General features: G+C 42.3%; 1 protein-coding gene across 2 annotated transcripts in view; it reads right to left on the bottom strand.

The window, feature by feature from the left end:
• Positions 1–21,780, bottom strand: part of RHOBTB2 (Rho related BTB domain containing 2) — a 44,994-nt gene extending 23,214 nt beyond the window's left edge. The window contains exons 1-2 of one of the 2 annotated variants that reach the window (XM_087706172.1): positions 21,624–21,780; positions 9,139–9,219 (exon numbers count right to left, since the gene is read on the bottom strand). In XM_087706172.1, the coding sequence (XP_087562298.1) occupies positions 9,139–9,194 (56 nt within the window). In that variant the 5' untranslated portion in view covers positions 9,195–9,219; positions 21,624–21,780. Of the gene's footprint in view, positions 1–1,248; positions 1,465–9,138; positions 9,220–21,623 lie in introns of those variants that run through there. The other variant, XM_087706174.1, reaches the window with a different exon arrangement.
• Positions 21,781–23,734: the final 1,954 nt, after the last annotated feature.

Genomic DNA, 23,734 nt, shown 5'->3' with positions numbered 1-23,734 from the left:
CTTTTAAAACTGCCAAGGTAGCAGTAGCACTTAGCAACAGCACTTTGAGCAAAGCTGTCTGGGGAATTCTGGGAGTTGAAGCCTGCCAGGCTTAAAGTTGCCAAGGTTGAAGAATCCTGCTGTAGGACTACAAAGCCCTTTGCTTTTCTGCAACTGACCCATCGCTCTTGCCTCAACTACTGTGCAGCCCTGCCAGTTGCTTTCTTCTGAGCCCATCCCCCCTTCCAATAATCCATGCCATGGTTAACTTTGCTGTGTTCTCATCCCCACCCACATCGTCCCTCCTTTTTGCAATCTCAGTGCAGAAAATCCCAAAACTTTCAGCCATCCCTAAAGCCCTTAAGGCAGTGGTGAAATTCAATTTTTTTACTACCGGTACTGTGGGCGTGGCTTGGTGGGCGTGGCAGGGGAAGGATACTGTAAAATCTCCATTCCCCCCTCCCACTCCTGGGAGAAGAATATTGCAAAATCCCCATTCCTTTCCCACTCCAGGGGAAGGATACTGCAAAATCCCCATTCCCTCCCCACTCCTGTGGGAGGGATACTGCAAAATCTCCATTCCCTTCCCACTCCAGGGGAAGGATACTGCAAAATCCCCATTCCCACTCCACTCCAGGGGAAGGATACTGCAAAATCCCCTCCTGATCAGCTGGGACTCAGGAGGCAGAGAATAGATGGGGGCGGGGCCAGCCAGAGGTGGTATTTGCCGGTTCTCTGAACTACTCCAAATCTCCGCTACCCCTTCTCCAGAACCGGTCAGAACCTGCTGAATTTTTCACCCCTGCCTTGAGGCGAATCGGGACCCAAGCAGGACAGGCTGGCTCTTTGGCAGCCTGCCTCAGCTGCTGTGACCCAGCACATCCAGATCACATGACTCCCCTCTTGTCCTCACGGAGGCTTATTTGCAAAAAAAAAAAAAAAAAAAAAACCCTCTCCTCATGCATAACCCAAAATAAGCTTGTTCCTGCTCTCTCTTCCTGTAAGGATCAGCAATCCCTTTGAGCTGCTCGGCGGGCCCGGCCGCTGATGCAATGCAGCGTCAGCCAGCGTCAGAGCAGCCGCATCTACATCACTGCACACCTTTTGCAATCCAATCACAGAGGCCGGCATGTCCCCCCCCCTCTGGCTTTCAGCAGCACCCCTTCCCCCCTCTCCCTCCCTCCTTTCTTTCCTCCCCCCCTCCCATGGCCAGCTCCGCTCCCAAGCTGCATTCTGCAACACCCCCCTCCCATCTTCTCCCTTTCTCACCTAATTCGCAAGACAGGGATCTCTCTCTCCATAGCAGAAGGATCCTTGGATTACTCGACCGAGGAGAGGGGATCCTCCAGTTCGGAGGGGTCTTTTTTTGGGGAGAGGGGGTGTTTAAAGTTTGGGCTTGGCTTTCCGAGGCCACCGGCTCCCTTGCCAAGGTGTCCAAAGAGCTTTTGAGTCAGCCACCCAGGCAAGCTAACTGCTGTTGTCCTCCTCCTGCATTGAGCCGGAATGAAAGCTTGCAGGCACAGGCGGCTGAGTTATAGGCTTCTGAACTTCCTTGTGGGAAAGGGTCACCGAAGGGGGAGAAGGAGAAGAGGAAGAAAAAAAAAACCTCTCACGTAAATCCGGCTTTGCCACTTGCATGATTTGGCTGATTTGCTCCTTGGAGCAGGTGCTTAACTGTGGTATGAAAAGTTCCTTGGCGGCTTTTAACTTTTAGTCTGGAGTCTTGAATGGAAGCATAATTGTGACATAGGTCAAAATGATTCTTAAGTAACATGGATGGTGGCTGTTTTTTTCCAAGCCAAAGGCCTGTTTTTGTCAGGCACGGAGGCCTCGGAGAGAACAAGGCACAGGGAGAAATGAAGACAGGGTAATAAGCTAGGAGGCTGCTACTACTCTCCACCCATTATCCTCTAACCTGATGCAATAAATCATTAAGGGGATTTTTGGTCTCTCTGAGCTTGGGTGGTTTTGCTCGTAGACATTTCATCACCCAACTAGGTAACATCATCAGTGTTGGAAGGGAGCCTAACAAAATCGTGGTTTTTGTTTTGTTCCTCTAATCAAGGAACCATCAAGAACATTCTCAACAACACTGGCAAATGCAATCCATTGTATGAAAACAGAGAGCAAACCCCACTCCCTTCTAGCACTGATGATGTTACCTAGTTGGGTAATGAGACATGTGCAAGAAAACCACCAAGCTCAGAAAGCACCAAAGACAGACACTCTCACACACACACACACACACCATTCAACCCTGAGCAACAAATATTCTTTTCGATCAATAAATCACTAGGTTTGACAGAGGGATAACCTAAACCTAGACTTACCAAAGAGTTATGCGTCAATTACAAAGTATGGAACATGTAAAGACGCCACACATTATCAAGAACCTATACATCTGTGAAATGGCTACATGTTTCTTACTTCATTTTAAAAGGCAGTCAAGGGGGAAAACCTGTATAAATTTCTTGCACACCACCCGGAGTCTCTCTGTGAGCCAATGGGTGGTTTCTAACTCAGATAAATAAATAAACACTTGGAATGTACTTGTGCAATTTAATTCTCTAAATATTTCTGCATAAGGTAAAGGTTCCCCTTGCACATATGTGCTAGTCGTTCCAGACTCTAGGGGATGGTGCTCATCTCCATTTCAAAGCCGAAGAGCCAACACTGTCCGAAGACATCTCCGTGGTCATGTGGCCGGCATGAATAAATGCCAAAGGTGCACAGAACGTTGTTACCTTCCAAAGGTGGTTCCTATTTTTCTGTTTGCATTTTTACGTGCTTTCGAACTGCTAGGTTGGCAGAAGCTGGGACAAGTAATGGGAGCTCACTCGGTTACGCATCGCTAGGGATTCGAACCGCCAAACCGCTGACCTTCTGATCGACAAGCTCAGCGTCTTAGCCAGAAATTCAACTAAATCCACTGGTTGTATTCACATGACATTCTGAATTAGAAAATGGCCTGTGTTTGACTATCTTAGCATGCTATATGAACCTATCTTAAGTGAGATGAACAACTGTGCAGCGCTGGGTCAATTGAATGAGCTCTAATAATATTCTGATCACATATTTTAGAGGTTAGGTATTTATTCTGCTCAGGCACACTAAATTCAATTGAAGGAAGAGTTGCTAATAGGGAAAGGGCTTTTTGAGTAAAACAAAATTATTTCTTGGGCCAGATAAGCTTTGTATGCTGTGTAAATAAACCTTCTCTAAGCTCTTATTCTCCAGCTTTGGAGCCAAATATTTATTTTCTATATGATACTTAAGTCATAATAGAGTTGCTTTGTTTTAACTTAGTCTAGTGTTAGAAAACTCACCATGGAGAAAATCTTTCCATTATGGTGATTAAGAGTTGACAGCAATTGATGGCACATATAATCAATTGTGAGAAGACAGCCCCAGTCAACCTGCAATTAATCAAACTATGGTTTGGGGTGGGCAACTTAAGCATGAAATGCTTTTTATAGCTACCACCTGGAGCCAAATTAGCTCAAATTTTACTGTTAGATAACAGGAATCTTTCTGAAATAATCCTCAGATAACTCAAATAGGAGATTAGTGGTGTCTGTTATCATCTTGACTGTGGTCCTTGATTAACGACTACAATGGGGACTGGAATTTCAGTCGCTAAGCAATGCAGTCATTAAAACAAGTCCTCATGGACCAGACCCAATTTTATAACCATTTTAACACCGTCGTTAAGCAAATTACCACATCGTTAAGCCAATCTGATTTCTCCAATTGGGGAAAGGTGGCAAAACGTGATTCGGCCACAGTCATGGCTTTAAGGCACAGGTGTCAAACATGCAGTGTCATGTTGCTGTCACGTGATGTTTCGTGACGTTTCCCTCCCCCTCCCCCTATCGTGGAGCTGGGGTGGGCATGGCCTGCAAGTGACGCCACCAGTTTGATGCCCCTGCTTGAAGGACAGCTCATAAAGCGTGTTTTTCAAGGCTGTTCTAACTTCAAATGATAGTTAAACAGTCATAGCCTGAGGACTAGCTGTTATTTATTTATTTATTTATTTATTTATTGCTATTGGATATGGTTTGTTTTTAAAGGGAAGCAAATTGTGATCAGCTGATCGTAATTTGTGACATTCCCCGATTGTAGAAAATCAGATTGGCTTAACAACATGGTCATTTGCTTAACGATGGCGTTAAGAAATGATTGTGAAATTGGGTCTGGTCCCATGTGGACTTGCTTAACGGCTGCATTGCTTAGCGACTGAAATCCCAGTCCCCATTGTAGCCGCCGGTTAAGGATTACCAAAAAAGAGCAGGCGTTGCCATCTCCTATTTGGGTTATCTGAGGATTACTTCAGAAAAGATTCCTGTTATCTAACAGTAAAATCACAACATTTGAAACAGAAGGAAGTCTGCTTTCCAATGTCTTACATAACTCAGAAATATTTCAGCTGGTACAGACAATAGTCGACGGAGGCTGCTAACAGAAATTAAAACACAGGAAGTCAGCAGCAAAAAGTCTATTGCTCTTTATGCTGCCCTCAAAACAGACCTGCTACAAATGGCAGAGAGATGGAAAGAGAGATAACAAACCAACAAAATAAATATTGTCCTTCAGGAATGGCAAAACTGCCTGCCTGCTTACAATTGGTTTGTTGTGCAGCTGCCAGTCAGGAAGGACGAAAGGGTGCAACCCTAATTTAATTAAAATACACTATCCCCTACCTTAAAGGAAAAACTGTAACCAACGTATCTAAATTCAGCCTAGAAATAAGGGGGAATTTTCTGACAGGGAGAACAATCAACCCATGGAACAGAAGTTGCCTTCAGAAGTCATGGGAGCTTCATCCCTGGAGGCTTTCAAGAAGAGACTGGGCTGCCATCTGTCAGAAACAATATAGGATCTCCTGCTTGGGTGCGGGGCTAGACTAGATGACCTACAAGGTCCCTTGCAACTCTTAATCTGTTCAATTGCTCAGGTTGTAAAGCATGGATGATCAATTTCTACGCAGATAATCCTTGATTTATGACCACCATTGCGAAGTAGAATGTCCAATGCGAAGCTAGGCGGTTGTGAATTAAGTTGCCCTCGATTTTACAACGGCTTTGGATCCTGGTTGTTAAGCAAACTGCTGCAATTGTTAAGTGAATTGTATGGTCATTAAGGGAATCTGGCTTCCTTCGTTGCCTTTGCTTGTCCAGCACTCTGGAAGCCTCCTAAAGGCTTTGCACAGCCATTTTTGCAAAGGGGGCAGGGTTTTGCGAGGCCAAAAATGCTGAATTCAGTGTATAAGACAAACCCAGGTTTTCACCCTATTTTTTGAGGGGAAAGGGTGCATCTTATACTCCGAAAAATATGGTAATATGAATCACTCAGTTGTGAGATGGGTTGCCTACAGATTTAATAAATAAAATAAGAAAGACCTGACTTACCTCTCTAGCATTGGGATAAGGGACTATACGATTTATTGCTTTTTACATTTAAATGTGCATAATGTTGTAGCTTTTTTAATTCAATTTATCGCAATCAAAGACCAGCATGTGCTTAGTTTTATAGCTTTATTATGGTTTTTTACTTTTGATAGGGAGCCACCCAGAATTGTTTATACGGTGAGTGGCTACATAAAGATTTCAAATATGTAAATAACTAAATAAGCCCTTCTCATTAAGGCACCCCTGGAAATAAGGTGTGACAATGATGAGTGAGTCTAGTTAGTGCCATCTTGCCATGCTCTGAAGCTGGGCGGGTAGATAACTGGGCTATGAAATGTGTCCTCTCCCAAATTCTGGCATAGCCTATACAGTAGCATAAGTGGCTCAGTGGCTAAGACGCTGAGCTTGTTGATCAGAAGGTCGGCAGTTCAGCGGTTCAAATCCCTAGGGCCACATAACGGAGTGAGCTCCCGTTACTTGTCCCAGCTTCTGCCAACCTAGCAGTTCAAAAGCATGTAAAAAATGCAAGTGGAAAAAATAGGGACCACCTTTGGTGGGAAGGTAACAGCGTTCCGTGCCCCTTTGGCATTTAATCATGCCTGCCACATGACCACGGAGACGTCTTTGGACAGCACTGGCTCTTCCGCTTTGAAACGGAGATGTGCACTGCCCCCTAGAGTCGGGAATGATGGCACATACTGTATGTGTGAGGGGAACCTTTACCTTTACCTTTTTATGCAGTAGCATCTTTTTGAATTACGATTTTAAAAAGAACTTGGCGGGCTCTAGTAAGCGACAGTCAACTTTAATTTAGCAAATTAATTATTGACTTCAAATAGCTTCATTTCCCCCCCCTCCATTTCTTTCTTAATTTCTTTCATTATTGTTGGTTCTGATACATTAGCTAATTTCATAGCGGTGCAGTGTCCCTGACCACAGACTGAAAGACGGGGTATAGTTTCCCAACGGACAAATAAAGACAAATAAAACATCTATTCTATGAAGTAAGTCTGTTTCATTCACAAGTTTCCCAAAAAAGGCAAGAGATGTCTACCTCAAAACCAGCAACCGTTTCTTAGTGCTCTAATGCCCTGGTAGTCAGAATCTTTTTTAGGAAATCCTACCTTCTAGCACAATAGTCTACAAGGGAATATTCAACATGGAAAAACATATATTTATAACCTGCTGTCTACTATTTTGATCCCATCGCTATAGATCTGTTTTGTCATTAGTGGCTATAAATAGTTACCAGCAAACTTGCCTAAGTTCTAATGACCTCTTCCCATTATCTCCAAGGGCAGTAATATGGTTGCTTGTAAGGAACCAGAAAAAGACCCAACTAAGTTTAGTAAATATCTGGAGAAACTGATGTGCGTTATCTAGATGATACGTTAGTGACGTAACAGGCAATCTGAGTCATTCTTTAGGGGCAAGGGTCAAATTTTATTTATGAAGGATTGAGAACTGGCTTGGCAGGAAGGTAAACATTTTTTTTCCAACTGGCTCCTTCTAGTTCGGACTATAGGGAAACCCACAGGGAAAACTGGAAGAGAATCAATCATAAAACAGGGCACAGAGTTGGACGATGGCTGGAGAGAACCAGATGGATCACTTCCTTGAGCCCAAAACTCACTTACTGGCTTTGGTGAGGTCAGTCCATCTCAGCCTAACTTTCTTACGGGATTGGTGGTAGTGTTCTGACTTAGGCTTCCCCAGCAGCACGAAGCCAAGTCCTCGTCCTGATAAACCCCTTTTATTTAATTTACAGTGAATTCCTCTCCAGCAAAGCCCCATCCCACAGTCTTTCAAGATAGTTCACAATTACCGACCTTTCTCAGGCTTGGATAGTGGCCAGGCTGATATCTTTCAGACGCCGCGATACTAGACAAGAATGCAGGAATGAACTAATTTTCTCCTGCAGACTCCACTCCCCTTTCGCTCCTCTTTTATTCCCTATGGGAGGGCCCATTCATTCACCGTCCACTGGTGGCTTTACTCCCAAGTTGACCCCTGTTCTTTAGCTGTTCCCTTCATCTGGCAACTCTGCGCATGAACACATTGGGAACAGGCTCCAGCTGTTCATCTGCCTCACTGATGTCTGACTCCGAAGGCAGTTGATGACTCCCAGATGACCCTGGCCCCATTGTTGCCTCCGACGCAGAGCCCTCATCAAAGCCTTCCCCAGACTTCAGGACTGGCCCATGTTCCTCCCCAACCTCCTCACAGTCTGAATCTGTTGCCAGCTCTGCTGGCCGCTGGCAGGCCACAACTGGTAGGGATTAAACTTAATTTATTGCTAGTTAAACAGTTTGAAGATTGCTATTTACAAAACACCAGGTTATTCCATGTGGAAGCTTATTAGTCAAACAAACTTATTTAGCATTGAAATACTTTGCAATGTCCTTTCCCATTTCTAAATGTCATGCTAACATACTGGACTGCAGAAATCTGGATGCCCACTAGATGGAAAGAAAGAGGTACAGGAAAACCAACTCTTTGCTCTAAGATCTGAATCTTAGAGAATAGAGAAGCCAAATAAGACTATTTTCCAATTTAGGCTCCCATTGTAGAAATATGTATTTTGTGTCAGTCAATGGAGAAGCACTTTTAACATATTGGGGTTTTTTGGATCAGTTTTGAATCTATCATAATATACAGGTAGTCCTCGACATACAACAGTTCATTTACTGACTGTTTGAACTTACAATGGCACTGAAAAGGTGACTTTTGACCATTTCCCACATTTATGACGATTGCAGCATCCCCACAGTCATGTGATTAAAATTCAGACATATGACAACTGATTTATAGATATTGACTTTAGTCCTTCAGATCTATGATGATTTCGATGTCTTGAGATCATGTGATCCCCTTATGCAACCTCCCAACAAGCCAGGTCAATGGGGAAGTCAAATTCATTTAGCAACCCTGCTAACTAATTTAACAACTGCAGTGATTCTCTTAACAAGAAGAAGCAAGAAAAGTTGCAGAATGGAGGAAAAACTCACTTGACAAATGTTTCACTTAGTAACAGATGTTTTGGGATTAATTGTGGTCGTAAATCGAAGACTACCTGTACTTTGTGGAATGAGACTACAAAGAGAAGGGATTAGGTTCTTTAACCTAATCCCTAATAGAATCAAGAGCACATGAAGGGTTAATATCATTTTATAATGCCTTGGTAAGGCCACACTTGGAATACTGCTTTGGTCGCCATGATGTAAAAAAGATGTGGAGACTCTAGAAAGAGTGCAGAGAAGAGCAACAAAGATGATGATGGGACTGGAGGCTAAAACATATGCAGAACGGTTGCAGGAACTGGGTATGTCTAGTTTAATGAAAAGAAGGACTAAGGGAGACATGATAGCAGTGTTCCAATATCTCAGGGGTTGCCACAAAGAAAAGGGAGTCAAACTGCTCTCCAAGGCACCTGAGGGCAGGACAAGAAGCAATGGGTAGAAACTAATGAAGGAGAGAAGCAACTTAGAACTGAGGAGAAATTTCCTGACAGTGAGAACAATTAATTAGTGAAACAACTTGCCTCCAGAAGTTCTGAATGCTCCAACACTGGAAGTTTTTAAGAAGATGTTGGATAACCATTTGTCTGAAGTAGAGTAGGGTTTCCTGCCTAAGCAGGAGGTTGGACTAGAAGACCTCCAAGGTCCCTTCCAACTCTGTTCTTGTATTCTAACCCAAACGTGAGCCATCTTTTAGCAAGGCCAAGAGAACAAAAAGTATTGTGTATACTCACAGTGAACGGTTCATCTTAGCTTTCCGTTTGTCAGCACTTTTGTTTCTGGCTGCCATATCTCTTCTTTGTCTCCTCAAGAATCTGAAAACAGAAAGACACATACAGATGACATGGATGCCCACTAATCTCTACCTGTTCAGCCTTTGGAAGGTTGGTATTTCTTCCCCAGTACAACTGATGACCCTCTGATTTCGCCAGTGGGATGGAAGACTCTAAACCATTTGGGTTGTTTCCTGTCAGTCTCAGCTTCTGCCTTTCCCCAGGATCCGAGAGAAGTAAATAAATAAAGCGAACAAACTGTGTGTGGTATGCTCATAAATGAGACACCGGCGTGATGGTAGATTTGCTGAGTTTCCAAACACAGCATTTCTGCCCATTGCTTAATTTGCATTAACAAATCCTCGCTTACTCCTCTACTTGTTCCAAAATGCTAACTTCTCAGCAGTTCTGCATCCAGTGAACGGTGGATGAAAAAGCCTGTTATTAAAACAAATTGGTAATTGGCGCACACACAGAGAGAGAAGTCACTCAAGACTCTTTATAGTAAGGCTTATAGTTGCTGTAAAACAACTGAGCTTGGTTACTGCATGAAAACATCTCTGCGGTTTTCGTGAAAACAAGTCAGAACTGGTTTACTATTACCGTATCTTCTTTCAGGATGTATTTTTTTAACCTGTCTACAGTTCTGATGTCTCCTATTGATTACTCATCCAGGCCCAACTTCCCTTAGCTTCTAAACTCAAATAGGGCCCAAACAAAGCTCTATGAGCTACAGTTTTGGCTCCGCTTAACTTGTCTTCCAATCCTGGTGTTGTTCAAAAGCATTCTGACAATAGTATTTCTCAGTATTCCTAACCAGGGTGGGATTTATCTGTGATAAATATTTAACTTAATTGAGTTTATAAACTGTTTCAGAATGGGCATAGATGTGCCCCCCCCTTTAAGATGGCCACAATTGTGCAGTTAAAAGTCTCCGTGATAGAATGTAGTAAGGACATGGGTTTCCAGGGGGCATAGGATGCATTCCACAGAGATAAGAGGCAACTCACTCCTGACATTATATGTTTCAGTCCTAATATTATATGTGGGACAAAGAGGAAATAATTCACACATGCAGATAGTAGAGTCCTCACTCTGGCAAGATTTTGACTCTACCCTCTTTCCCTGAAAATAAGATCGAAAATAAGTCATTTAAAGTCATAAAATAAGGCACAAAACTCACTTGACAAATTTCTCACTTAGCAACATAAATGCTGGGCTCAATTCTGGTTGTATGCCAAGGACTTCCTGCTCCAGCCCTTTAACCACTATCTTATAATGGCTACCTATCAAATCTGAAACCTTAGAATAGGTTTGAAAATTAGGCCTAGTTTGTTGAGAAGCAGGATTAGGATTTAGAATTAAGACTTACCCTGTTTCCCTGAAAATAAGACCTCCCCGGATAATAAGCCCAATCGGGCTTTTGAATGCATGTGTTAAAATAAGCCCTCCCTTGAAAATAAGCCCTCCCCCAAAAATATTGCAACACAGTAGCAGCCATGAGGTGACCACACTCGCTGCCTCCTACATCTCAAAAATATTAAGACCTCCCCTAAAATAAGGCCAAGTGCTTATTTTGGGGGGGAGGAAATAAGATCCTGTCTTATTTTGGGGGGAACACAGTAGATGTCAAAAATGAAATAAATAAGTTTGGAAGAACCGCCACATATCATTCTTGGTTTTAGTTCTGACATTCTAGCAGTATTTTACGTGCATTGTAAAAAAAATAGAGCTTCAACCACGCTATTGGCTGCCATCTTGATTTTTTTTTTTAACTACCCTCTGTAGCCTTCCCTATACTGAGAGGATTCCTGGTTTATCTTCTCTCCAGTAAGAAAATGTAAAGTCCGCAAAACTCCACAAACACTTAACAGGTTGGTTTGTAAGTTCTGGGAACTACAATCATCTTTGGAGAGCAACAGATGTGAGAAGGCTGAACTATGGATGTGTTATGAAGTCTGAACTAACTAAATATAGCTACGGTGATGCAGTGATTGCAGAAAGCACTTGGGGACTGGATTGGAAGAGCAAAACAAACAAGCAGCTCTAAACTCTGGTTTGTCCCCATCTCCGCAAACCGTAAAACATGGCTAGATCCACGAAAGAGTAGCTTCATCTGATATCTCTGGCAGATGAGTCTGAACTACAGCTCTTTCCAATTGAAGCAAAGGAAGAGGAATAGATTTCAAAAGCAGACCAAAGCTTGCTTCCCAAGTGATCTGTCACAGGATAGCACAAGATTTTCTTCTTCACCTCTCCAGTTGTCCTGGCAACCGTTTCTAAGCTATCCAGCACTAGGGATGACTGTCAGATGAGTCCCCCACACCTGATACAGAGAAGCAGTGGTTGACATCATCCAAGGTTTCCATTTTGAAGATTGTTGGCTTTTTTTAATTAAAAAAATCCTTTTATTTGGCTAAGCTTTGAACAATTCCTGGAATAGAATTTTGAAGGGGGCTGCTGCTTAATTTTTAAGGAACTTTGATTTACGTGCCACAGCAAATGTACAGATAGGCTTTCTCCAACTGCAAACCTCTGCATAGCTTACCAAAGCTAAAATTCCAGGAGGCAGAAATTAAAGAGATTTGAGTCAATGAAGATTCTCAGTTATCCAGGTAAAACTGTCTGAAGGTTGAGTCATGGCAACTGGACTTATTTTCTTGTTAGTTTTGAGATCTTTTGCTGCTCATCCAAGCAGGTTCATCAGTTGGAGCAAGTTAGTTAGGCAGAGAGTCATTGGAATGTACCAACTCTTCCCGCACCAACCTCAGGGGTTTCTTCCCCAAAGTTGGAGACTTCAAAGTAACTTAAGCCTCTTATCCTTAAATCTTCCAACAAAGTTGGCCACTTGAGGATAACATCCACAATTCAAAAATCTCAGTTGGGGAAATCCTTGTAAGGATCAAATACGGAATGGGACAACTCACTACGGCCAACTCACTGCGGAACAATTCAACAATTCGATTTAATTATTTCAAGTAATTCAACAATTATTTCCATTTTTGTCATTCACATTTCATTCTTTCTTTAATGATTCTATTCTACCATTTCTTTGATATCAGTCTAACTCTTGTACCACGGTGAGTTACACTATGGCGAGTTGGTGGTGGCGAGTTGTCCCACAGTGAGTTGACCATGGCAAGTTGTCTGTGGCAGGTTGGCCAGTCAGTTGGCCATGCGAGTTGGCCATGTTGGGTTGGCTGCAGAGAGCTGTCCTAGACCCCTCCAAGCAGCCCAATGGAGATAGATTGCATTCCTTAGTCTTGTAAAGCTAAGTAACTGAAGGAGGAAAAGATTGATCCCACGTAAAGGAAATGATCTGAGAGTAACTTTGCCTCAGGCTACTTCCACTCTGCAGCTTCTCTCTCTCCCCTCCCCCCTCTCTGCATTTGATGGACAGGTTGAGATTGCATGCCTTTCTACGGCTATTTGAAAAGGTTTTTCTTCCTTTTAAGTTGGAGATTTCGAAGCAATAGAGGATTGGTGCTTGAAATCCCAGTAGGTTGCTTGGTTGGCAGTTCCACAGAGTTTGCACAAAGCTCTCAAAGTAAGTAAGGAGAATGTTGTATCAATTCATAAAACAGACCAATATCAGGACTGGGTCAGAGGTGGTATTCAGCCAGTTCTGACATGTTCTGGAGAACCGGTAGCGGAAATTTTTGAGTAGTTTGGAGAACCGGCAAATACCACCTCTGGCTGGCCCTGCCCCCATCTATTTGCTGCCTTCCAAGTTCCAGATGATCAGCTGGGTCTTCTTTTGTTGCTCTGTACAAGAGAACAGAGCTGGAAAGCCAGTTAGTAAGGGTGGGAAGGGAATGGGGATTTTGCAGTATCCTTTCCCCTGCCACGCCCACCAAGCCACACCCACCAAGCCACACCCCCAGAACTGGTAGTAAAATAATGTGAATTCCACCACTTGACTGTGTGTCTTATCTAGATGGTAACCAATCTAGAAGATTTGGTTTAGACTGCCACTGTGTAAGTTTAAGCATGTCTGTGTGGACTAGTCTTACCTTCTGAAGACTTCTGAGGGGAAAAAACCCTCAAAACAACTCCTTTCAGAGTGCTTTTGAGGAAAGAAAATGGCACAGAGCAGGGAAAAGCAGCTCATTAACCCTGTTAATGTTCACATTCACTCCACAAATCTCAGGCTAAAGAAGATTATATCATGGGATTTATTTACATGTTTGCTTGGTTGATGTAATCTGTGGCTAAGAATATAAAAGGGACTGCAGCCAGCCTTAGGAAAAGAAACAATGTGAGGGTCACCACTCAAGTCAGAGAGATGTTGATCATGACCCCTAGTTGTCAAGCACAAATACACCTTTAATTCCTTATAAGCATATCTCAAAATACAGGGCACCTGAAATAACGCTGATTACATAATCCAGAAATGCCACTGTATTTGTTCTTCTCAGTTTTCTGCATTGCCCTAGCTCAACACAGTTACATAATTTGGAGAGTGTTTTTTTTTAAGGAATCCTTGCTAGGATCCTACTTCAGTATTTAAATGGCTGATCAGCTTAATGTTAGGAACAGTTTTCCTAACAGTTAGGGATAGTTATAGGTTGCATTGGAGATGGAAGGAGAACCTCAATGTACAATGTACTCCTCTAAGCACCAAATCTGAGGAATGTATTTAAAACATGAAGCAAGAAAACAAAGTCCCTTAACAAGAGAGGAAAAATATGTCATTATTAGGTTAATCTTCTCCCAACTGAACCTGCCCCTCAGGGTTCCCAGCCAACATAATTTTGCCATCAGATTTCACCCTTTCATAGACCCTCTGTCAGCACGTCTGAAAAGGAGATGATTCAATGGTCACGTCCAGCCCTGTTTTTCAACCTTGGTAACTTGAATGCCTTGGGACTTCAATTCCCAGAGTTCCCCAGCCAGCAGGGGAATCAGGCTGGGAATTCTGGGAGCTGAAGTCCAGAAACCTTCAGAGTTGCTAATATTGGGAAACACTGATCTAGAGGTTGATGATCCCCCTCTTCACATTTTGCTTCTGAGTTATCAAAATGGAAAGATCTTGCAGGATTATATGCCAGATCTTAGATTCTAATGAATTCAGTGCCGGGTTTTATACCACAATGTAATCTGTGTTAACAAAACCCAACTGCTAACATGCACTTTCCAAAGAAATAAATCACAAGGTAGTTTCAGGTAATACTCTATGTTCCTAGAACATACCCAGCCACTGGCAGGGACCAAAATACCATTTTTACCTAGTTTAGCATCTTATACCAACTCAGCCAATAGTTCCAGCAAAGAATTCTCTAGATTAGGAAGTTATTGGCCAGAAGGTTGTATTTGAACTGTGGCTGCATCTGGCATGGCAGTCTTTGTGTACTTAACTTGACTTTTTTTAAAAAATGGTCATAGTCCTTAAACATTTGTTATTACTGGATTATCACCTCCAAAACCTTATGATGCCTTCCCTAATCTGAGACCTTTGAGATGCCACCCACCAAATGAGACTGAGAAGATGGGAAAGGAACCAGGCTGGAGAAGTCTTTGAATCATTGCTGGAGGAAGCTGCAGTTCTTCCTATTTCATTATCCAACTTAGAAAGAAGACAGCTGCCTAAGAAAATTTTTGTCAATGATTATACTAGAGCCTAGAAGAATAGAATTGGAAGGGATTTTGAAGACCTTCTAATCTTGTAGTTCAACCCCCTGTTCAAGCAGGAAACCTGTACCATTCTGGACTAATGGCTGTCCAAAAACCTTCAATGATGGAGTACCCACTACTTCTGAAGGCAAGCGGTTCCACTGATTAATTGTTCTCACTGTCAGGAAATTTCTCCTTAGTTCCAGGGTGGATCTCTCTTTAATGATCTTCCACCCATTACTTCTCGTCCTGCCCTCAGGTGCTTTGGAGAATAGATGACCCCTCTTTTCTCTGTGAGAGCACCTCAAGTGCTGGATGACTACTATCATGTCACCACTAGTCCTGCTCTTCCTTAGACTAGACATACCTAGTTCCCTCAATCTTTCATCATATGGTTTAACACGTAGGCCAGAGGTCAGCAACCGTAAACACTCAAAGAGCCATTTGGACTCATTTCCCACAGAAAAGAAAACACCGGGAGCCACACCGGGAGCTTCCCGTGCCTATTTCCTGAGCGCTCACAAAACTAGCATATGTAGTTGAATTAAAGGTTCTGTTTTCTTCTGAAACTATTCTTTTCTTGGATTTATCCATGGTTAGCCTACCGGGGGTCGAAAAACTTAATAAATCGCATGCTGGTGGGTGTAGCACATTGGCGGTTGTGACCCCTATTTTGAGCGACAGGGAGCCGCACCAGAGGGAGGAAAGAGCCACATGCAGCTCCAGAGCCACGGGTTGCTGACCCCTGCTCTAACCATTCTGCGCAGCTTTTCAGCCATCGTCCCTGATTTCAGGGCACATATGAAAGCAAACAGATGCGGAATCCTGGCTGATGGCTGTAGCGATTGGCATGAAACTGTTATAGGCCTGGCTTCCCGCTGTACCAGAGCTTCATACAATATTCACAGCCTCATACAGTATTAAGAGTCGCTGGTGCTACATGGAAAAAAAGAAAAACAAAGTGGGGGAAAATATTCTGTATGGACACAGGGTTGCTTTTAATAGCACATCCTCGTTGTTTCACACTGGCCTCCTGCTGTTTTTCTCTCTTAGTTTGCTCCTTTATTAGCAAGGAAAGTTGCATAAAAATAGGACCATATTACCACAATACTTCGCACTTTTCATCTTTCAAGTGGCTCTCCATGCATTCATTTTCACCATGCATTCATAAAGAAGTTAAGTGTTATCAATGGCCTCATTTCTCTCCCCCCCCCATTTTTCCAGTGGAGAATACTGCACTGCAGATAAGCTAAAAGCTTCTTTTTTTAAAAATCACAGCTTGACTTTAAAAAATATCTATACCCCTGTGAGTTCTAAGACAGCCACTCTTCCTCCTGGTTTTTCATCTAATTCCAAAGAGAATCATAACAGGGTTTCCTTGCTCCTTTTTCTCTTTAATGAGCTCTTTTAATATTTGTTGTTTATCATGGGAAGCATTTGGTATATAATATGCTGCAAGATATCCTAGAGCAGGGAAGAACATTGTAAGCATATTTGATTTGGAACAGCAAAGAATTATGGCAGAGTTATGGGAATTCACATGCTTTGAACAACCAGCTTTTTACTCTGCTCTTATGTCTGGCTAGAACGTGTCTCTGAACAATGCCTAACTTTCCACAACCTGACCTTACGTGAAACAGGTAAGTAAAAGGGGAATTACCCAGGGGTGAAATTCAGCAGGTTCTGTCCGGTTCTGGAGAACAGGTAGCAGAAATTGTGAGTAGTTTGGAGAACTGGCAAATGCCACCTCTGGCTGGTCCCAGAGTGGGGTGGGAATGGGGATTTTGCAGTATCCTTCCCCTGCCATGCCCGCCAAGCCACACCCACAGAACTGATAGTAAAAAAATGTGAATTTCACCACTGGAATTACTTGATAGTACGTGATAAGTTAATTGGAGATCACTTTCTTTTTTAAAAAAGAATAGTTCAGTAAGCTTTGGAAAAAGGCCCTGATTTTTTTTCTTAGGCAAAAAGGGACGTTATCTTTGTCTCCTACAGATGTTTAAAATCTCAGTTGATCTTTTCCCTAAGTAGCTTGGGCAAGGGGTTCTTGGAGATGTAGCTCAGAAATTCTGAAGTAAATCACTTTTGCTTGACTTTGATATATGTCCTGATATATAGGCGGGAATTATAGAATAGAGTTGGAAGGGACCTTGGAGGACTTCTAGTTCAATCCCCTGCTGTAGGAAAACCTACACCACTTCAGACAAATGGTTATCCAACATCTTTTTAAAAACTTCCAGTGTTGGAGCATTTACAACTTCTAGAGGCAAGTTGTTATACTGATTAATTGTTCTAACTGTCAGGAAATTTCTCCTTAGTTCTAAGTTGCTTCTCTCCTTGATTAGTTTCCACCCATTGCTTCTTGTCCTGCCCTCAGTTGCTTTGGAGAATAATTTGACCCCCTCTTCTTTGTGGCAGCCCCTAAGTATTGGAACATTGCTATGATGTCTCCGCTAGTTCTTCTTTTAATTAAACTAGACCTACCCAATTCTTGCAACCGTTCTTCATATGTTTTAGTCTCCAGTTCCCTAATCATCTTTGTTGTTCTTCTCTGCACTCTTTCTAAAGTCTCAACAACTTTTTTACATTGTGGCAACCAAAACTGGATGCAGTATTCCAAGTGTGGCCTTACCAAGCATTATAAAGTGGTAGTAACACTTCACGTGATCTTGATTCTATCCCTCTGTTTATGTAGCCTAGAACTGTGTTGGCTTTTTTTGGCAGCTGCTGTACACTGCTGGCTCCTATTTAAATGGTTGTCCACTAGGACCCCAAGATCCCTCTCACAGTTACTACTATTGAGCAAGGTACCATCTACACTGTACCTGTGCATTTCGTTTTCTTGCCTAAATGTAGAACCTTACTCTTTTCACCATTGAATTTCATTTTGTTAGACAGCGCCCAAAGTTTAAGTCTGTCAAGATCCTTCTGTATCTTAAGCCTTGTTATTAACCCATGGTTGTGCCCTCTCTTGTCTCTGACACATACATCTATGCTGTCTTTCAGCCTGTTCTAAACTTCCTTGGTGACTGTTTTTATCTCAATCTTTCCTTGGAAAGTATCTCCATGAAGTGCTGTAGTAGAACTTCAGCCATCAGCAGATACATAAAAATAAACACCATTTATACATCATTCAAAAGAGATAATAAAAAAAGTTAAGAAAGAAACAACGACCAGAAGAGATTTTCTCCAGCAACCAATACCCAGAGCAGCAGGGATTAACACCAGACAAACTATCATAGAAAATAATCAAGGCACTACCAAAAAGAAAGCAACACCCCACCAACACTGGCAGTGCAACTGTATAGAAATAAGGAACAAACCCCACACTCACCAGTACTGAAGATGTGACCTATGCAGATAGAGAAACATCTGCAAACAAGCAACCAAGCTGAGAGAACAACAAGGACAGCACAACTTCTCTAGACTGGATGTTCTACTCCAAAAGCTTGCAAAAGCATTGAATTAGAGACATCCAGTCTTCCTGATATGAATTTTCATCAGAAAGTTATTTCCAGGACAAATTGCTGAGCTCTTGGGACATATAAATAAACATTGCAACCAATGGAAACTTTTTTCAGTCTCACAAGTAGACTTTGTTTTTCCATGCTGACGGTTGAGTCAGAAAGCAAGACTTGACCAACTGAGTGGTAGTTCTAAGATGCCAGGGATGGTTTGGCAAGAGGAAAAGAGAGGCTAAAATTCCTGGAGACTGCCTGATGTGGCAAGAGTTCGAGATGGGGAGGGCAAAAGAGAGAGCTCGAAACAACACCAGTTTCTACAAGATTACAAAATGAACATTGCTCTTCCCAACCGCTGCTTTGATGCTGTTGGAGGCGGTGCATTTCTACAGAATTATTTTCCCTACTCCGTGGTATTAGGAGAGAGCTCAGGTCTTATGACTTGGCATAATTTTTACGGAGCCAGAGTTTCAACGCCTGGGATATCAGCCCAGAGTTGCGAGCTTGAAGAACACTAATTACAGTTTTTATATCCAGTCCTTTCTGGAAACTGTAAACAGTTCAGCATGGGGAAGCATAAGGCCCTGGGGAAATAGAATTACTAGAAGTGTGTTTTGTTGAGCAATCATTTCTCAGTCTTTGCATCATAGTTGTTTGTGCCTTCTTGTCTCTTGCTTCTACATCACTGCAATTGCCCTCCCGTTCATACCCAAAAGAGCTGAGAAGTTTAGAGACACTGGAACACTTTGGAAAGAAGGAAGCAAACCATTCTAGTCTGGAAATGTAACCATCTAAGACAGTGGTCTTCAACCTTGGGGACTTTCCAACTTGTGGACTTTTAACTCCCAGCATGCGCTAGCTGAGGAATTCTGGGAGTTGAAGTCCACAAGTCATAAAGTTGTCAAGGTTGGAGACCCCTGATTTAAGAGGTACTGTGGCTGTTTCAGAAATGAACTCGAGGGACACTTATTTCTCCTATCGCAGGGAGGTTCAATCTTGGGCAACTTTAAGACTTGTGGACTTCAACCCCCAGAATTCTGGGAGTTGAAGTCCACAAATCTTGAAGTTGTAAGGGTTGGACAGCCCTGTCCTATGGGATATTGCTTTTATTAACATGGCGGCCTTCCTGATCATTACATAAGAACTTACATGAATTCATATTTTTGCAGTTTTCTCTACATATTTTGAAAAATGGCTGTAGTCAGCCACAGTCTGGACCTCCAGCTAGAAATTCTACAATATGGACACCATGGACCATGGAGGTGTTTTATGGAATTTACTATAATCTGATATTCTGCAAATGAGTTGAGACTGTAATTGTCAAATTTGTTCGTTTCTGTGCCTAGTTGTGAGAATTGCAGCCTAAAACTTGTGGTTGTTTGGTCAAAGGAAGCAGATCTAGTAGACCTTAGTGTCCCTGAGGTAGCACTTTCCAAAGGTGTAAGTCACCTAGAGCGCTGGGGACAATGGTAATTGTAGTCCAGCATTTCTACAGAGATCAGATTGGAAGATTGCTCAGAAATTAAATCTACCAATTCTCTCACTGATTGAGTCTCAGGTGCCTTCTTCATTAAGCAAATTTTAAACCACTATTTATTAGATTAGCACAATAGATTCAATCAAATGCCAAGAGATTCTTACAAAAGCCAAATATATACCGATACATTATGTCTAACAGGTAAATTATGCAACAGTGTCAGATTCTATTTCATCTCTTTACAAACATTGAAATCACGGCTGTTTTATGCATAACGAAGAATTTTTCATCAAAAGCAATCAACAATAAAATGTTTTTAGGCAATAAGATTTACATATAATATGAAATATGGACAACCTGCAGCAGTTTTATATTCTGTGTAAGCTGACAAAGTCAAGGATTGCAAAAAAATGGAAAATGAATGAATGAATAAATAAGAACAGAATAGAATTTTGACGCCATTGTCTAAATTAATGGCCTATTGCTTAAACAGGACAATAGGTTATTAATTTGACGTTAGGCACCTATATTGATACCTGATTTATTAACCATACAGATAGACCTAGAGTTACAAAACATTTTTTCAAAGTTTCAATGACACAGAAATTGAGTTATAACCATCCTCGCACTTATGATCATCACAGTATTCCAATTGTCACAGATCAAAATTCAGGTGCTTTACACCTGCATGTATTTATAATGGTTACAGCATCCTGGGATCACATGATAATGATTTGGGACCCTTCCAGCCAGCTTCCAATTCACTTAACAACCACACAATTCACTTAATGACTGCAGTGATCTGCTTAACAACTGCAGCAAAAAAGGTCATAAGATCAGGTGCAATGGATTGCTTTTCAAATGGAAATTCCAGCCCCAACTGTGGTCGTAAGTCGAGAACTATCTGTATGGGGGAATCAGTCACTATCTTGTTCCCAGGCAACTAGAGGACATAATAAGGATAAACTGGAACAGATGATAAAGTTTAGGAAGACAATAATAGACTGAGTGACGGATCATTTAGTCCAGCTTCTAGCTCAGGGATGGCGAACCTCTGGCACACGTGCCAGATGTGGCATGCAGAGCCCTCTCTGTGGGCACATGCGCCCTCGCCAGCTGTTCTTCTGGTTTTGGGGGCACACTTGCATGCCAGCCAGCTGGGCTTGTGGACACTGGAGCACCAAAAAACGGCCCCCCAAAACAGCCACAAAGAGGCCAGTTTTGGGTGTTTTCAGGCCAGTTTTGGACTGTTTTCAAGCTATTTTTCAGCCTGTTTTTGTCCTGAAAAATGGCCCCAAACAGCTGGAAAATGGCCCGGAAAATGGCCTGAAAACCATCTGAAAACAGCCATAGAACCAGCCAAAAATGACCAAAAAACCAGGCACATGTGTGCAGGCTGGCTGGTCTTCGTGTTTTCAGTGCTCTGGGATACGCACATGCATGCATGTTCCGGTTTGGGCACTTGCTGCCAAAAAGGTTCACCATCACTGTTCTAGTTGAAGCAGAGAACCAATTCCTGAAACTTTAAAAAAAAGACCGGTCCTGGGGGGGAGGTGGGGAGGAAATATGCAATTTTCTTTGTCAGGGTTAGCGTCTATTGGGAAATATCCCATAGGCCAAAGTCTTCCAGACCCTCCAGACCACAGTTCCCATCGTTGCCATCAGCATGACAAGGGCTCCCCTCCAACGGAGGAAGATATCGCCACGCAGCTGTTCCAAACCCGTTTCCAGCATCCTAGCCTGAGGTTGCTTCAAATTGTGTGCCTCAATGTTCCCCATGCACACACGTACAAAAAAAGCACGCCTCGGGTAGCTATAATTCCGGCAATTTTTGTTTCCTACCCGGGGAAACCCCGAGAGATTTGCTGCGAAAGCCACAGGTGTTACCTTACCCTGGAGTGCTGGGAGGCACGGACAATGCCTTGTTCCTCTCTCCTGGATCTGTCTCAGTGACTCGGAGGCCCAAGCTCCTGGAAGATCTTGGAAGTTCTAACTGGTGTGAGCAGGTTAGCGTAATTTATATGTACTCCATTCACCCATGTGATCTGAGCAGATGCCATCGGGCTGAGAATTTTTTTTTTTCCCAGGAGACGGGAAGGAGAAAAAAAACCCGGCTGGGAACTAAAACCTGTTCAACCACAGTTGTGGCTTATGCTCAATAGAAAGGAATTTTCCACTAATAGGACTACACATGTATGTGCAACCTGTCCGGCTGTCTGAACAGATGATGGCAGACAGGATTCAAGGTTAGGCAGAGAAAAGGAGGAACAATGTTCCACTTTGTTAGGTGTAATTTTTTTAAAAAAAAATTTTTAAATTTTTTATTACAACTTTTAAAATCTTTTGTACACGAAGTGTTGTCCCGGTTTTTCCCTTTAACATCCTCTCATATACATAATTCATTTTACATCATAATTCTATTTCCAATTTCAGGCATATTATTTTCTTTCCATATTTTTCATCTTCAACTTATTTTTTTCTTCATACATAAACAGTATCAGTTAAACCAAATTATCATTTCATATTCCATCGGTTAGTCTATTTTACTAGAAGTAGCATACATCCTCAAATTCAGGTTTTACATAATAAGCATTTAATTTAATTAGCATTTAATTAATTATCCACAATTAATACTGTTAATATAATTCCCTTATATCTTAGTTACCTACATACCATTAACAATATTAACACATTTAACTTTAATCTACTAATATATCCCTTCTTTCCCTTCCTCCTTCTCTAACCATGTTCTCCTGGTCTCTCAAAATGTTTGTTAGGTGTAATGTTTGAATGCAGCTTCCTGAGCATTTCTGTTGCCATGAAAGCATTTATTTCTGGTGCTTGCCGATGGGCGCACAAAGCTGAATAGACAACAATTGTCGAGGCGTTCTTTGTGTCAAATGAAAGATGCAAAAAATAATGCAATGCTCTCCATATTTTGCATTTGGTGAAGTCTTTATCTGGGAAATGTTCTCCCATATACAACCTGCACAGTTGTAATATACAATTTTTCCTCCACTCGGTGCAGGATATTTTTTTACCCTTTCTTAGCACAAGGTTTACAGGTAGTCCTTGAATTATGGCCCTTGGTTTTGCAATGGTTCAAAGTTACAACAGCACTGGAAAAAGTGACTTACAACCAGTCCTTGCACATACAACCATCACAGCGTCTCCCTAGTCGCACGATCAAAATTCGTGGACTTGCTAATGGCAATGAAGTTACAATGGCTGCAGCATCCTGGAAGACATTTGATTACCATTTGTGACCTTCCAAGCTATGTCTGATAATCAATCAAGGAAAGGAAGCCAGATTCATTTAATGACAATGTGTTTAACAAACTTTGGTGATTCACTTAGCAACCCTGGAGAAAAAAGGACCTAAAATAAATTGTGTGACTCACCTAACAACTGCCTTGCTTAGCAATGAAAATTCTGGTTCCAGTTGTAAGGCAAGGACCACCTTTGGAATTCCACCCTTGGAATACCACATCCAGTTTTGGTTGCCACGATGTTAAAAAGATGTTGAGACTCTAGAAGAGTGTTGGTGAACTTTTTTTTGCATCGAGTGCCGAAAAAGGAGCACACGTGTTTCAAGTTTCGAGTTTCGAGTTTAATAAAATTTGTATGCTGCCCACTCCCATTGGGACTCTGGGCGGCTCGCAGCAAGACAAAAGAAACATTTAAAATTTAAGAATAAAAAATACAATTAAAAGTCCACATCATCCATTCCATCTAAGCGGGGCTGAATATCAATCAACAGCCCCAGGCCTGCCGGAACAGCCAGGTCTTGACGGCTTTAGGGAAGGCCGGGAGAGTAGTAAGGGTCCGGATCTCTATGGGTAGATCATTCCACAGGGCCGGCGCAGCAACAGAGAAGGTCCTCCCCCGTGGGGCCGCCAGCCGGCATTGTCCGGTTGACGGCACCCGGAGGAGGCCCAACCTGTGCGATCTTGCTGGTCGTTGGGAGGTAAGTGGCAGGAGGCAGTCTCTCAGGTAGCCAGAT

Source organism: Thamnophis sirtalis, unplaced genomic scaffold (genome assembly GCF_051295495.1).
Source record: "Thamnophis sirtalis isolate CommonGarterSnake01/CBP01778 unplaced genomic scaffold, rThaSir2_p1.2 scaffold_2, whole genome shotgun sequence".
In the NCBI taxonomy this organism is placed as follows: Eukaryota; Metazoa; Chordata; class Lepidosauria; order Squamata; family Natricidae; genus Thamnophis; species Thamnophis sirtalis.
This window is presented reverse-complemented; position numbering and strand designations above follow the sequence as displayed.